We start from the raw sequence: 17,584 nt of genomic DNA, 5'->3' as shown, positions 1-17,584 counted from the left end.
GCGATACAATTTTAAGGTATTTTAAATGTGGTATATTTTAAAGCAGCTTCTATTTTAATTGCTCAGTAAATTACCTTTTTATATTGTTTTGTGTATTTTGAGAGGATCTCATCATGACATTTTAAAATATTAATAGTATAATGATGTTTGTTTTGAATGAACATTGTGCCGGTCACGTTAATTATATGGCAGCAATTTAGAATTCTAAACGGTTTTATTTTTTAATTTTTAAGGTAGGGCTTAAATTATAGGCTAGCCCTGTTTTATCCATGTTTCTGCTAGGCGGCGCCCTTCACTTTTTTGTATTCCGGTGCCACGCCACAGTGGATCGTAAGCGACCCTGCAGTATTGCGTCACAGCGGCCTAGCCCACCCTAGTTTTTAGAGCATTCTTATTGGCTGCACGACGCATTGCTCACAGAATACTTTATTCTTATTGGCCGGACAGCCCGTCATTCACGGTGTTGACAGGGCAGTTGACGTAATCATTTCAGTAAATCAAGGCATTCATCCATATCCTAAGCCTGCTAGAGGAACGGTCCAACGACACCAGCATCAGCCTAGCAAAATATATCAGAAACGCAAGCATCTTGCGCGGCGCTGGAGAATGAAACGCAGCTATAATGGGTGTATATAACAAAAAAGGAACTATTAAAAACTTAACAGTCAGTCTTTTTTGATTTTTGCTGCTGGTTGGAGACGTCATTGGAGAATTGGCATCGTGCAGGATTTCTATGCTGTTTTAGTCGTCTGTACGTGTGGATATATAGCGGTAAGTGCCGTCTTTTCAGAAATAGGATTGGAATACTTGTACGTTTGGGGTTGAGAACACATCGCCCGAGTCGCGTTTGGGAATGCGAATGGATGTTTACCGAAATGTTTTGCTTGTCTTTGCAGCTGACCGCTTCGGCGAAACTTAATTGTGATGTTATGCACTTAGTAGTATGGATTTTTTTACTCGTGATTGAAAATAAATGTTCAGAATGACAAAACTGTATGAGGATTATGCAAAGAAAGTCGCCGAGTTCGTAGAAAGACGTCCGAATTAGTGATGTGAAGTTCGGACATTTCCACGAATCGGTTCATTTGAACAGCACCGGCTCAGAAATGTAACGTTGTTACAAACTGTCGCTCTGTTATCTCACTTGTCGTTTTCGGCTGATTACAGATCGGGTGAAAAAAACCCAATTCTCGGTAGATTCAGTCAGAGTGTGACTTGACTCCAGAAAGCGTCGGCCCTATTGCAATCGTGACAGAGTCATTTAGAGAACCGGTTCCCAGCAGAGATTCTATTCAAAAGAACGATTTGTTCTCAAATCGGACATCGTTACGTGAAAGCAGTAAAGGAGACGACATTAAAATATCACACTATATATACAATGTATTATGTTGCTTTAGATTAATTAAACGTTTGTATTAGTTTTATCTTTGTAGCGGATCAAGTGCAGCTATGGCAACGCCGGAAATGTTGTCAGTATGTACTCTCCGTTATTAAACGCCGTAACAGATATACGTTTTATGTTGTTTTATTGTTTTAGTATCATTAGCTTCTATTAAAACAGACGGAAGAGTAATAGTTTTTCCTTTTTCCTCCCTGAAGTAGACATAACGTTACTTATGTTTTTTTTCATAGGGCGTATGCCTTTAATTCAATGAATGACTAGAAGGGCAAGGATTAAAACATCATCTTTTTTTTGGTGTCATGTGATTGAATAGCGGACCGTTCATTGTCCTGTCGCACTCAAGAGAGTTGAACTTCAAAAATTATTGCTGCATTGTCAGATTCGTTATAATCCACAGCCGGTCGATAAAACCAACGCTTAATAACATATGTCGCGCCCATAAGTGATGCATGCATTTTTTTTTACAGAAACAAACAGGCGTTGTGTGTCAGTGCATGCGTTTTGATATGTCATAACGGTCGGTTGTCATTTAATCAGATGTTTACTAGTGTAGTGAGCGTGTGAATAGGCCCAGCCCTGCTGCTGCAGGCTAACGGCAGCCATGTTTATGAGTCCGTGAAGGAACCATCTAATATTCTTGATAATGTGTATCTGTGGGCTTGATGTGTTTGCCTGAATATTAAAGTATTGCTTTTCACCACTGGACATGTGATAAGGTGAATAGGTTGTTGACATATGACAGAGATGTTCAAAGAAACCTTTATGTTAAATACGTTTTGTTTTATTTAAAATTAATTTACGTATAAGGGAAACTGTATATCTTGGTACTGTGACAACACTTCTTTTTTTTTTTTTTTTTTTTTTTTTTTTTTTTTTTTCTCTTCAACGTTTTAATCAAATTTGTTTATTGCTAAACATTCCGTTTTATTTAGTTATCGACATTCCTACAGTCATGGAAAACATTTTGAATATTAAAAACTTTGCTATTGAACCTTTAGACACAATATAAAAAAAGACTAACATATGTGTTTTCTGTTCAGCAACATATTTTATCCATTAGGCTTTTATGATATAGTATAGTATAGTATAGTATAGTATGATATAATTAAAATATGGAAATTGTACTCAAATAAATATGTTGCCACTCTGAATCTACAAATGACTCCATATGTAGGATATATGATATACAGAGTCCTGTTTGAGTTTACTTTATATATAAAAAAATACAGCAGAAACGCATGCATAGTAGAGTTTTATTATTAGAATTGTAGCCTACTTGCTTAAAATGATTTAGAGGCCTCAGACATTCATGTATCAGTTATGTTGTAGGCTTTAAAGGGTTAAAGTCATTGAAGTCTCAATAGCTAATATACCTTTATCAGCTATAAATTGTATCAGTTAAAAGTAATTATTAAAATGTACTATCCAGTAATGAGAAGTGAATTAACAAGTCACGAAATGCCATTGTTTCAAAACTGTGGGAAACCTGCGTCATCTTTTTCTTTTATGTTTAGTTTTGGCATGCTGTAATTTAAGAAAATCTTCTGAAATGCCACATAACCTCTAGCGTCATTGCATAAATGATGTTATGGTGCATTCAGATCTCTTTGGAGGTCTTGTTTACTCAGTGGAATCTGATGAGAGATTTCTGGATAACTTCAGTCAAATGTGTTCTTGTACCTTTAGCCTAATAACCGTGGCACTGAAAAACATTCTGTTTCTTTTTGTAGGAGAACATTTTGTGGGTTTGAATCACAACAGCTTCAACCATGTCTGGCGCCTCCGTCAAAGTAGCTGTCAGAGTGCGGCCCTTCAATTCAAGAGAGACCAGCAAAGAATCAAAATGCATAATACAGATGCAAGGGAACTCCACCAGTAAGTATATACTTGACTCTATGGCTCGTGTACTTTGTTTGATTTGCAAGCGTCTCGTATTTGGTCACGTATTTCTCCAGACAAGGTGGCTCTATTGTATGCTTTTGGCTTAAGGATATGAGATGCTCAAAGTAAAATAGTGCTGTAGATTTATTGGATATCTACACCACGAGTGACCGAAAAGAAGAACAGAAGTGGAATTGATATTCTGTTTGAAACTAAAAGGAAAGAAGAGCCTCTCTGTGTGAAATCCCTTTCTTTTAGAAACATGAGAGAGAATTTCTGCCGGAGGGACTTTTGTGTTTTGAGCTATAGAGTATGAAGATGCTGTGTCTTCAGCTCAGGTCTCTTGTTCTTCGGTTCTGGATTAGTTTAGTGGTAGAGGAAGAGAGAGCCAGTCAAAGGAAATTAGTTGATGTTATCGCCTGTATTTTGGGTGTTATTGGAGCCTAATGAAGAAGAACATGTGACCACACATTAAAAAAAAAAATCATGAAACCTTGGAATAAAATTGTTGAAATTCTGTCCTAAGAATCTTAGGCTACATATCCTTATGATGATACCATTTCACACATTTGTTGGACACAAACGAATCAGTGTCTTGAGTGTAGGCCTAACTCTGTGTAGTGTATCAGATGTTTTTTGCACAGCATATGGGTTGTTAATGTCCATTTGCAAGCGGTGAGTCACTGTGCTCACTGAGACGTGATTCATCGTGCTTTTCTGAACAAGGTAACATTAGCCGATTGTGCACAGCAATGATGGCGCGCTAATTCTTAAGATGCATTAAGAAAGAATCTTGGCCTGTGTATCCTTGGCAGCGTGTTAATGATAAACTTCATGTCTAGGGTTTTTAAATCTAAGGAAAGATGAAAATGATGTTTTTTAGATGTTTAAATGCAAGAGTTTGATATTTAATGTAACTTTAAACCCGTTTTTGGTTGGGTATCAATACACATCTCATGATTCGATTCGTTTCACAAGCTTTTAGTTCTGTTCTGATTTTAGTGTAACACTTCTAACGCACTCTGCTGTTCATTCATTGAGAATTTGAAAAGATTTTTATGCTCATTAAGGCTGCATTTGATCAGAAAACAGTAAAATTGTGAAATATTACAATTTGACTTTAACATATTTTTAAATGTAGTTTATTTATCTTGTGATGGCAAAGCAACACTTTCAGCATCATTACTCCAGTCTTTAAGGTCACATGATACTTCAGAAATCAATATAATACGCTTAGTGTTGTTTAGGAAACAAACAGTTATGCTGCTTAATATTTTTCTAAAGTTTAAAGAACACCATTTGATACATTTTTATATTGAACAAAATATATATGTTCATTTCTTTTAAAAAGTTTAAAAATCTTTTTGAGTGATTTGTTAACTTCACTGTCCTAAATAATCAAATGTTTATGAATCGGACTACATCAGGCAAACTTTTTTTTTTTTTTTTTTAATAATTCACTACAAAGAACTTCCATTTATTTTGTGGAGTTCATAAGAGTCATTTGGTTGCTGCTATATAGTAAACATCGGCATAGAATAGAAGATTGATTTGGGTTCTGAAGATTCAATTAATCGCAATCAATCAAAGATTGTGATTAATTGGAAAATCAATGTTTTACCCAGTTACAATATTCTGAATCTGCAGTTCTCAGGAAAGACGATGCATTGGTCATTCCTTTAAAATCATGTTTTGCTCAAAGGTTTAATACTCTGGTGTGTAATTTGGATTTTGGGTTGTCCAGTTAAAATCTCTGCTAGGTTCCAGAGCATTGCCACATTCATATTTTTAAAAGAGTGTTGTTATCCCATCCTGAATGTTAGGCTATGAGAGAGATGCTTTTGTCATCCCAAACACAATAGCTGGCCTAAACCCCACGGTAAACAAATGGGGCTGCAGGGCGTACAAGGTCACCAGAGAGAAAGTCAGAGTTTCACAGGAAGTAGAGCTCAGAGACTGCAGTCACACAGCCCTCCGGTACACATGCGCAGACAGCGTGCTGAAACCGGAGCGTGAAGTTGGCATTCGGCCCACCCCCTTCATTAGGACACTACTGCAGATGGTATGCTGGGAATGTTGTCTTATTACAGTGCTGAGCCGTCAGGGATGCTCGTGACAAATACACACAGAGAAAAGCAGAATGACCTTAATGTTTGGTTTTAGAAGTGTTTCGTTTGCTATAGGATGTCGTAACCAAGGTGATGTCAGCTGCTTAGACTGCATGTTCAAGAATATTTGTCTGGATAGTTTGCTTCTCTCTTTTCTGTTAAAGATCCATTCGTTCAGACTTAAGCAAATATTAATAAATTAAATTTGAATGTATATGCATGAATATCCTTTTTTCCCCTTTTTTCATTTACTTTCACCATTATTTACTTTCTTGATACATCCTGGTTTTATTGTAAACAATGTATCAGTATTATTTGTAGTCTTCATTGACTTTTATTTAAGTCTTAACTTAGTTTTACCTCTGAATTGAATCAAATTGTTTTAACAGACCTACATTGGGCTTTGTACTATTTAAGTGGTTTTATTTGCCCACTGTACTTCATTGAAAAGGAAGATATTCGATTTTTTTTTTTGTTTTCATTGCAACAGAAAATATAACTTCACATTATGGAAGTGTGATTTATTCTTTTGTATGTTATTGATATATGAAGAAACTAAATGTATAGGTACATATAGTTTTACATATTTCGCATTATTACTTTATGTGCTGCAAAATGTCTGTTTCTAGAGAAAAATGCAGTTGTTTGTGTGAGCGGAGTTTAAATACGGTGTTTTGAAGTTGAAAATATGAAGCACTTGGTCGTATGGAGATTAAACCTGTAAAACCTTTTCTCTCTCAGATCTCTCCTGAGAGATTGTGCAGAGTCTTTGCTTGCTGCCTCATCCACAATGCACTGAATCTATTGATATTGTGACCTTTTCTTTTATGAAGGAAAACTGTTGAGGGAATGGAAACTCATCTCTTTTTCCATCTTCAACAATGATGTTGTGAACAAATATCAGCGAGGATTATTAAGTGGGGGAACATTTAAAATCTCTCCGATAGTAGACAGATTCATTTAAAGGCATAAGATGGGGAAAGAAAGAAGAAAATTCTGTCATTTACTCGCTCTCATGTGGTTCTTTTTTCTGTACACATGTAAAGAAATGTTTTGTGCATACGTTAGGCACATGTTCATTACCCTTCATATTGCGCAAATTAAAATAGAAAATATGCCTAATGTAAACGTTTTCCAGGCAATTAGAAAAAGGAATAATTCGCTAAACTGCAATGGAAAGGTCACATGGCGTATGTATAACAGTCATCTGATTCTTCTTCTTCTTGAGTATAAGGGGCTTTCCCTGCCTTTAATGCTTAGACAGTTTACACTGCACACATCTGCAGAGCTGTCCGGCTCTGGTACGGCCACTGAAGCTGATTGCAGCCACTCTAGTAGATGCTTGTGATGCAAAAGTTACGCTTTAGCTGCATTACATTGGTTAATGGAAATGTCATCATTTGGCAATACTTTTTTTGTTGATATTTTATAAAATATTGGCAAAGTTTTATGCAAATCTGTAATGGAAACGTGGTTATTGTCTGTATAATTATGCAGTTACATTTACCATTGCAAATCAACACCATCAAGTCACTTACACAGTTTGATTTGTGAGTGTGAAAGATACTCCCATGTTGACCTACAAAAATGCACTTAGGTTTGAAAGTGACCTTTTTCTTTGAGAGCTGTCGCTACATCTTTTTACAGGCAAAATTTCACTGAAATTTGCACCAAAATAACTATATAACTCTCATGCAATTTTTGCTCCTTATCATCAGCGTTAGATTTTCACAAGTAACATCTCACACCATTTGACTTCACAGCTCAACCGTCTTGTTTAAGCCATCTTGTAGCTTTTTAAAGCTTTGGGATTTCCCTGGCCGATGATAAAATGAGCAAATATATCAGATAATCCAGCAGTGAAATGGGGCCCCAAGCTAGCTCTAGACACTGCGGTGTCATTGAGGTTGGCGGATTGGATCGTTTGACCGATAAGTAACCACAATGCTCTAACAACCAAATAGAAGAGCTTAGCAACAGCATAGCAACAGTACATATGGAATTGCTGTTAGTTTATAAAATGGTCTCTCTGTAGCTAATGCTACTCTGACCTCTTATTTTAGACTGTTTCAGCTCTGCTGTGCATGTAGATGAAGTCATCCTGACAACAGACCCTTGGGGACCGCCAGTGCAGACGTGGGAGGGAAAGAGTTGTCTGTAAAAGCTTTGCACACTGAAATTGAGAGACGGAAAAGCATTTATTGATTGATTGAGAGAGAGATAGAGGTGATAGGAATTCATAGATTGCTATGGTTCTTCTAACACTGGGAAGGTCATCTTGTTATTGGGCTTTAAGTGCAGACAGAAACGATTGACCTGATTACGGATGTAATCCTGTGAGCGTGCCTGAGGTCACCACACTCTGGTTAATCCCAGTGACCCTTGCAGGTGCATGGGCGTCAACTCATAATGTCACTTCTCACCATGAAGATTACAGCTACACCTGCCACTAAATTTGTTATAGCTAAAGAAATGGAGCGATTCTAATGAAATGTTCTATTCAAGATGATCTACTTTCTTTTTTATTTTAAGATATTGTCATAAAATATTCATTGGTAGTCTTTCCAGACATTTCGGATTTCTTCTGCCGTTCTTTCTGGTGTCTTTGCACGTGGCTTTTTGCTTATTGCACATTTCTAGTTGCTCTTTTAAAGTTTGCACATCTTATCTTCGTTCTAGAAACCTTAGTTGGCAAACCCGATTTATGTGTGGATGTACTTTAAGGATTTGTATCATCCAAGTATAGTGTTGCTAATGAATGTGGAATTATGTAAGGTAGGCCTGTCGCCATTTATTACATAATTGCCCCTCTCAACCCTTCTAATAGTCATGATTTGATATAATCATTTGATATTTCCAGACTATATTATATACTGTATTAGTGTGAACTCTCCAAATGTACTTGGAGATGTAAAGAAAATGTGCACCATAGCCATGTGAATGTATAAAAAGACTTGCATGTGAATGCATAGCATTTAGGTTTATGTTTTTATATTGGTATAATGTAAAATATTGTTAGCAATTACAGTATTCTAACACTATTACTACTACTACTACTAGGTCCCACTAATTATTATAATTAGTAGTAATACTACTACTAATATTATTATTATTTGGTCTCTATAGTTCTATATTATCAAATGGATTGGATGGAGTGTTTATTAATATTTAAAATGTTTTATTTATGCTAATCTGATTGTGCTAATGTCATGAGTGTGATTTTTTTTTTTTTTTTTTTTTTTTTTTTAATGATTAAGTAGTTTCATCCAAGAATGTGGCTTTAGGTTTTCTTCTCCTGTACTTGACAGTTCTGCTTTTTCTGTATAGTCTCATTTCTGCCCTTCTTGTCAGCTGTTTCCCATTTTAGCTTCCGTTTTTTGGTGCCTCCATACTGTGTGATGCTTGCAACAGAGAAAAGTTTAGATGTAGAACAGCTGTGGCAAACCATCACTGCTACACCTCAATCTTTTACCAGCCGTCAAGAAGCTGGCTGATATTTCATTACGTTTGTCTTCTTTATCACTCACCATCTGTAACTCTTAAACACCGGCTGTATCTCAAAACATAGTGAGGTCTTGCTGTCTGCTTCTTATCAGGGCAGCTGTCTGGTATGCTTATAAATTAACTCTTGATTAAAAAAAAAATAGATAAAAATGCTTTTAACATGAAAGACAAGACGGCTAATGCTCATAAGTTGCTTCTAATGTTAGCATGTCGCTAAGCTGATGTCAATCATAAATGTAGCACACAAAGTTACATTTTTGTGAATAACATTTGTATTTTTCAAGAAAGTCATAATACCTTTAAACACATGTATGACTTTCCCTATCTATACTTGGTATTTAATGTTTTAAACTGGATTAATGTGGAAGAACCCTGTAATATACCCTCAATTTTTCTGCTGATGTACTGATCCGATTTAGTAATATTTGTCCCAGCACATCTTCATTAGGGGTTCTGAGGGTCTGTGATTTACTGCAGGCTAAAAAAAATAGCAAAAGTTGTTTCTCTCTCACCAGCTGTAGAAACGAACAGGCTCATAAACACTTTTAAGACCACTGCAGCATCTGGATATATGAAATGTGAGTGACGAGAGACCGAAGTCGCCTCACATTCATAACATTTGAAACACTCACATAACTGTCATCACAGGTTTGTTGGTTCTTCTGAACTGTTGTATTTCTAAAGTACATTGACTTGCAAATGATTTGTAGGGCCCTGTAAAACCCATTTTCTTTTTCCCTCAAATCATTGTTGTTGTTTTTTTTTCCCACAGGCAGTTTTTTCCCATTTTAACAGATCTAGTTTAATGGTTATATTATATTTTAATAATATAAAGTGTCTAATTACTTAAAATCATTAAACAGCTATTTATTATAATTTCAACAGAAGTAACATTTAAGGCCACATTAAATGTTTTCTCATTCAGTTTTATTTTTTACCAATTTATTATTTTTTTAATTTGATTTTTTTATGTTATTCGATGCGCTAATTCTAAATTTTTTAGATATTTTATTTTTATGTTATGTTTTTTTTTTTTTTTTTTTTTTTTTTGCTAAATATGCCTTTAAATAATGCTTTAATAATTTTATTATTAGTAGCAGTACAATTTTTTTAATAGGAAAAATATCAAACTCATTTTTAACATGATGCTACCAATCTAATTGGATTCAATGATCTATGCAACGCTATGCTAAAAGTGCTACCAAAATTCCAAAAGAGATTCCAAAAGTTGTAAATAAAAAATACATTATCTCTGGGGGAGTTGGACAATGAGCATATTTGGAGTGTTCCTTTTTAAGTAATATTTCTGTCACAGGTTCTTCAAGTTAAAGTGAACTTTTATTTTGAAGGGTAGCTGTGAACACATTTACGTTTGTTATATTTAATATATATAATATTTCTATTAATATAGATCTTGCATTTAGCCTAGTCTGCATTTTCTGCAATGAGGAAAGCATAGGGCCCTAGATATGAAACATTAGCATCTTGCTTTTATTGCTAAAATACATTTATTAGCATAAAAATACTCCGCACACACGTTTTGAGTAAAATGCCACTTTTAGATTACCTAACTTATATGAGTTGTTTTATTCAAGGCAAAAAAATGTATTTATTATAATTTGCTTTCCCTGTGTATTCTTGGATTGTCTTTACCTTAAAGGATGCATTAGTATCAATTTTATATATATATATATATATATATATATATATATATATATATATATATATATATATATATATATAATTATAATTATTATTATTATTATTATTATTATTATTATATATATATATATATTTTTTTTTACATTGTTGGATTTCACAAATCTTACAGATGAATTTCTACATAAATGCAGTGATCTTGTCATCCAGATATAATCTATTTACACTGAGGACATTTCCTTGTAAAGGGAAGCCGGCTGTTTTTCAGTGCCAATCTGGTCTGTAATTACCCGTATAGTGGCTCTGGGTTGATCTCCTGCTGGAGTGGAGCAAGGATGAGATGAGCGGGGGGGGGGTGAGAGATCCAGCGGTGAGGCTGGCAACAGTCTCAGTCACATGCACGAGAGCGTGAGAGAGCATCACAGCCTTGTGCTTGGAATGAGGGATTTTTCTCCTGCTTTAAAGATATGGATGCACAGACGGCTACAAAGAGGAAGGAATTAAGACACAAAAACAGTTCTGCATCCACATCGCATGACTGAGAGTCATGTTTGCACCTCCTCCTTCTGGAAGATGAGGGCAAGCGATTATATCATCTCACGCTTAGAATAAATCCACCTATTATCAATGTAAAATGTTTTCCTGGACTGTCTGCAGTGAGGTGAAACAGCAGTTATTATTTGGCATCCTGCTCCACTGAATTGTAAGCGGGATGAAACTGCAATTTCTACTTTTTTTTGCTTGCATGATGTAACATTTGAATAAACTGAAAAGCTACTCATAAATCATAAATTGTAAAATAAATAATGCGTAAATGTTGTAAATTAACTTTTTTTTTTAAACAACAGTTTAGGGGGTACTTCTAATATAGTATAGTTCAAAGGGGTCAAAGTTGTCTAATACGTTTCCTTTGTTAACAATGACTTACCCGTCGTCTCTGCTATCTCTCAATACCCCCCAGTGCTTGTTTCTGTCTTAGAACCCGAGTGAACTGGGAACTGAATGTGAGAGTGGCAGCGGATCGAGCTTTGTAGTCCAGGCACGGCTAGTCGTGGCCACTACTTTTATTCATTCTGTATCATTCATGGCAATGAAAAGCAGAATTTAAAAGAAAAACATTGAGTCTGTTCTGGCTGCCAGTCATTTGGCATGGTGTACCTGTGGTCTGGACTCTGTCTGGAGTCGGAGGCCTGGTCTGAACCCACATTGAAAACTGCGATATCACATGCCTTTGCTAACCTTCAGCTAACCTCCAGTATACACAAACGCATTAGCGTGTAGACAAAGATATGGGTTCAATTAATCACTTCCGCTGTTCCTTAGAAGTTCGAATGGTGTTATTAGTCATCCCGGATTAGGCGTCTGTCAGGACTATCTTTTGGTAGCAGTAACTCATGCTGTGTAGAATGCTGACTCAAACCCGTTGCCCATTTCAGTCTATTGAAAATCTCAGCGTCTATCTGTGTTGTCGTCCAAACTCTGAGGCTGTTTATAGCGGGCAGGATGGTGAAGAGCGCTTTAAAAGTTCTCTTTATTGTTCAGTAGGTCTTGGGCCTGTGATGGGAGGAGTTTAATAATCTCTCAGTTCATACTAGGCCAAAGTCATTATGGTGTTGGTGGAGAAACAAAGAAATGAGCCTAATAAACAAAAACTTGGTCGACTCAGAGTCATTGTCTTCCTATGAGCGGAATTTATGTTTTGAAATTCAGCAATTAAAAAAACTGTTTTCAATGTGAGTGATTTAAAACAATTCATAATAGTTCACAGCCTCCTGAAGCTAACGTCAAACTGTCCGTTTAAGATTGTACTTGTCAGACTGTAGTATCATCATGATCATGTCATACTGTGGGATCTTAATTAATCTTACTAATGGTTCAGAGTTTTACATCAACCCAGGGCAAATTTAATTAAATATTGTCATATTTTCATATTTAAACTTAATACTTAATGCTTAATAATAATAATAATAATAATAATAATAATAATAATAAATATAAATATAATATATATTATTATTATTATTATTATTATTATTATTATTATGATTTCATTTTATATATAATACTTGTTTGGGCCATTCAAGAATGTCTGCAGTCTTTTTATTCATTGGCCTATGTTTAGCTGGTGATCTGTAAAATTAGTTCAGCTTCCTGGACTTTCCCGTTTCCACTGCTGTGAGCGGTGATTTATAAGGAGTGGAACATGTCTGCTGGTCCTGACTGAAACTGAAGATGTGTCATACACTCACTTACACTCTTATACACTGACAAATAATATGCTGCTCTGAACCTGATGCTGCTTTCTCTTGTGTACAGTGTGTTTGTGTATGCTTGCAAGCACATTATTGTCACACTGTATGTACAGTGCTGACATGAACTTGGCTGTGCTTCAAGGATTCAGGTTCTGAAGAAGATCAAAATACTTTAATCATTCAAAATCCCAAATAGTTCATGAAGTCAACATATCTGTGTGTGTGTGTGTGTGTGTGTGTACACAACACGTGTCCCATGCTGTTTTGCAGTATGTAGTGTGACGGTCTAAGGTCTAAGATCAGAAATCTGCCCATTCCTTCCTTTCATTGAGGAGCTGTCAGGCAGCACCTGCCATCTGCTGCTACAGAAATAGACAGGGCACTCCGGACATCTTGTTGGCAGCTGGACAGAGTTTCACTCTTCTAGTGATTTCTCCATCTCTTATGTGACTAGGCTTACTCTCCAGTGCTGGATGATGATGATCATTCAGTCCTCTTCTGAGCATCTTTTCCATGTCTGCATTGACTGAACATAAACAAACATTATGAGACCAGAGGAAAGCAATCGATTTTTAATCCGTTTTCCTTGGGTAGTATATTAGTATATATTTTTTAATTTCGTAATTATATTCATACATTTGTAAATAAATATATACATTACAACAGTATAAACTAGTAGTACTAATTATACTACTTGTAGCACTGTGTATACACATAGGGGTCTCATCCAATCAGAACAGCTCTTCCTTAACTAAAAAGAAGCTGATTTTAAGAGTCGTTGTGGTAGGACTCTGAAAATGGCATAGGCCTCTATACAGTCATAACAGATGACCTCATGTTTTGTAGAGAGCCTGGCATTCTCTGGCTGCTGTGCTTGAGCTCAGTATTGTTCTTCAGCCTTCCTGTTTTCATTCTCTTTCACCAGGCCACATGAAAACTGCGTGGACTGCATGCTGAGACTTCTCAAATGCAGCAACCGAGCCCAGTATTGCTCCGAAACGAAAAGATGAGCTTAATGCACATTACAGTATCTGTATCCTCGAATGCCCTTGTTCAAAACCATTCTCAGATTTCACAGTCTGATGGATGGCAGATATTATTGCTGTTTATGAGGAACTTGCAGTGCTATAAGGAAGTCACACCTTTTATTTTTTTTTTTTTTTTAAACCAAAACATCTCTATTCATTTTTTTTTTTTTTCTATTCTTTTAGGCGAGTCATTGGTTCACATAATGCAGTATATAATAAAAGTATCACTTTTGATGTTTGATACTAATGATCACTTTATGGCACAGATGACTTCACTGTTAGCATGTATGTAAGTGTATTTTTGTATTGCTCACCTTTTTATTAAGTGAAGAGTGACTCACCACTCAAGGGTTTGTGGGCACAGCTAGTGTGGTTGAAGCTGCTGTTCACCCTTAGCTTTTGCTAGTTTCGTGATGATTTGTGGTTGTGTGTGATCTTCAGCACCTGTGAAAAGAATGTGGAGCCTGTGTTTTTCTCTCTACTGCCTCTACAGGCAGATGGGTGTCGATCATAGATCATTCCAGATGGGAACACACTCTGTCCTCTTTAAGCTTTCCTCTTTCGGATACAGCAGGCCAGATCGGTGTCCACAGATGCCATTCTGGATGTAAATCTTAGCAGGTGGAAATTTGTTTCCTGTCTCAGGCTTGTCTGAGAATCTTTTTGGTCTTATGAGAAAAATATATTATACAGATATATCTCAGTTCACATGTACAGGGAGACATTTTTAAGCAAAGACTGTTCCTTTCTTTAAGATGATCCTTTTATTATTGTTATTGTTTTGTAGTTTTATTTGATAAATTGTCATATATATATATATATATATATATATATATATAAGAACAGTACATAAAGTGATATGAAACAAGACTGAACTGAAAGTTTTTTGTACAGGCTGCTAAAATGTACTTTCCCTGCAGTGATACAGCTTGTTCTCATATGGTACTCCTGAGAACATATTTCAACAGTTTAATGCATGTTTTTGTTTGTTTGTATTATAATTCTGACTTTTAAAGCCATTGCTGACTGGTAACGGTGGATATTGATTTGCCTGTGGGCTAAAGGCTCATGGGGTCCAAAGTCGGAGGCACATATTCCACTGCATTAGGCCAGGCATGACTGCTATTCTCAGGTCATCTCACACTATCTGAAATAAGCCCAGGTTTATCATCACAGTCTGAAAGTAGATACGCTTTGAACAGCCAGATGGGTTTTTCATTCTTTCCTCTAAGCTTTTCCTGTGCACACGCAGGTCAGGTGGTGCAGTCTGCTAACTCATTTAAAATCCCTCCTGCTTGAGTTTCCTACAGTGATGAAAGCCATTAGTCTTCGTGCATCTGTACCCAGGCCATCCTAGCAGGAAAACCACCGTGTGTGTTTTTGTCTTTTTGCTTTGCCAACTTCATACCTTCCAATTGGTTTGTCAATTGGTTACTGAAAGTAAGAATTCGCATAATTGTTTCTGACTGGAATATCCTGCCGAACCAGTGTTGTGTTTGTGCGTGCAAGTGAGTTAAACATCCAGTCAGACTTTGTTTTTGACGATCACATGACATTAAGCTGGCCTCTGCTGGAGTGGTTTGGGGGATTGGGGTCAGAACATTGTTTGGGAGGAATGAATAGCATGTTTAGTTGTTCATTTGCATAATGAACGGCTCTCTATTGGCTGATGGGTTGTGGTCTGCTGAAGTGTTTTATCCAGACATAATTGGATGGATTGAGAGGTTGTTTTGAGAGGTTATTCACTCATTTCAGCCACCTCTGTACCAATTAGCCTCGTGTTCGCTCAAACTGTCAATCACAGCTTTGAGAAGGTTGACATGGCTAGACTATCCCCAGCCAGGTGATGTTTTTCATTTTCAGATATGAACAAAATGGGTTGTTTAGGCTGTTATTTGGGCTTATTTGGTGCACAGGGTTCATTAGTACACATTCTTAATAGAGCATAGGCTACTAATTATCTAATTCAACCAATAGGATTGTCAACTACATATGGAAAAGTTATAAAATAAAATGTTCACTTTGACTTTGTCACAATTACAGGGAGCCAATTCCCATGGTGAAGAGTATGTCTTCCTTTTTTAGATTTTATTTTATTTTTTTGATTTACTTTCTTTTAATCCATTTTGCACTCCCTATATGGCATGTTTTGTAAGCCTTTATATCATCTCCTATATTATTACTATTAATAATACTATAGTATTATTGCAGAGAATGTGGCATATGCTGTATGCTTTTTTTTTTTTTTTTTTTTTTTTTTTTAGTAAGTGTCTCTTACCTCAATGCACGGTTCACTGTTGAATTTACATTATATTGAACCTTCTCAGGCCTAACGTCTGGCTTAATGTCTAATTTACAAATCCTAATGCTTCCGTTTAGAGTCTTCTACATGCTCAGCCAGATTTAAGGGATTTTAAACCTTGAATATGTGAATTTTTAACAGTCTAATGGCATTACAATTGTCACATAATTTGCTTTTATATTTCAAGACTGAAAATGAAAACAAGGCATGTGTTTTTGAGGGAGTAGTGCAAAATTAAATTGAATAACGCAGATGATGGTGCTTAGTGTGGTGGTCGTCATGGTAACAGGTTTAACTTTTGCGTGAGCAGTGCTGATGTAGGAGACATTGATAGAACAGCAACAGAAGATGGTTAGAACTTTGGGATTCTTTTAATGTGAGGATATTTTCTTTGTAGGTTTTAGGGCCTTTGATTAATCCTTTCGCATTTACCCTTTCAATTGAAAATAGCAGAATGAAACCCGTCTGCATCATACTGATACAGAAACAGACGTGAGTGACCCACACATGTGCATAATGTGAGCAAAGCCAGGCTTGCCGGTTGTCCACCTGTCTTTCGGCCCCCGTGTTGATCTCATCAGTGTTCTGATATGACTGGTGAATACAGTGCATGATGGGAGAGGCATTTATAGTCCCTCTGTGCATTTTGTTCCAGGAAAGAGGAGCAGAATGACTGCAGTAATGTAAAGCCCTGTGTGTTTTACCCACTGCTCCAGTTTCCATTTGGCCCTTAGGTCAGAGGTGTAAGCGCTCTTTATTTAGCCTCTCTTTCACGGGTGACACGGGCCTGTCCTCTGTCACACTGACCATGTGAGGATGCAGGAAAGGACCTGCTTTAACCAATCTGGGAAGGTATCGGTTTTCTTTCCAAACAGATACGTAACCGTCTTGAGAAACTGGTACTGAGACGTAGCTTGAGAAATACTGAGAAAAAGACCTCTTTTCAAGAAATCTCTTAAGATACCATCTGTGCATGGTCCTGCAGATTTGCTAGTAAAGCTAGATTATATACAGCGTAAAGTAGAGTTTAAATTCGTAAGCCCCTTGATAATGTTTAATATCTTGATTTATGCATGTATTGCAAAATGGCTTATACTAGCTTTGATGTTAACTGCTAGCTTACTCCTGAAACAAAGAAAGAAAAACTTGGGTTCAGAGTTTATATTCAGAAATGTAGTGTTTAAAGAAAATTTGTCTGAAGTCAAATTCTAATTTATCACGTTAACACTGTTGTTCTGTAAATGAACACAAGAAAGATTAATTTTAATCAAATGAAACGTTGAATCAGAAATTTAAATTATTTTTATAAAAAGTTTAAACTGATCCATATAAATAATTGAACTTATCAACTATATTATTTTTGCTATTTATTTTTAAATCAGAATCTTATATTTTGTACTAAGAGATGAAGCCAATGTCCAAATATGGCTACTAATATGCCTGTGCGA

General features: G+C 36.1%; 1 protein-coding gene across 14 annotated transcripts in view; it reads left to right on the top strand.

The window, feature by feature from the left end:
* The first annotated feature begins 505 nt into the window (after positions 1–505).
* The window catches only part of kif1b (kinesin family member 1B), a 63,027-nt gene continuing 45,948 nt past the window's right edge, over positions 506–17,584 (top strand). For all 14 annotated transcript variants that reach the window (XM_043224247.1, XM_043224244.1, XM_043224238.1 and 11 more), the window contains exons 1-2: positions 506–771; positions 3,133–3,277. In XM_043224247.1, the coding sequence (XP_043080182.1) occupies positions 3,172–3,277 (106 nt within the window). In that variant the 5' untranslated portion in view covers positions 506–771; positions 3,133–3,171. The remainder of the gene's footprint in view (positions 772–3,132; positions 3,278–17,584) is intronic.

The sequence above is a fragment of the Puntigrus tetrazona genome, chromosome 23, assembly GCF_018831695.1.
Source record: "Puntigrus tetrazona isolate hp1 chromosome 23, ASM1883169v1, whole genome shotgun sequence".
In the NCBI taxonomy this organism is placed as follows: Eukaryota; Metazoa; Chordata; class Actinopteri; order Cypriniformes; family Cyprinidae; genus Puntigrus; species Puntigrus tetrazona.
The sequence above is the reverse complement of the archived record's forward strand: the minus strand, read 5'-3'. Positions and strand labels throughout refer to the sequence as shown.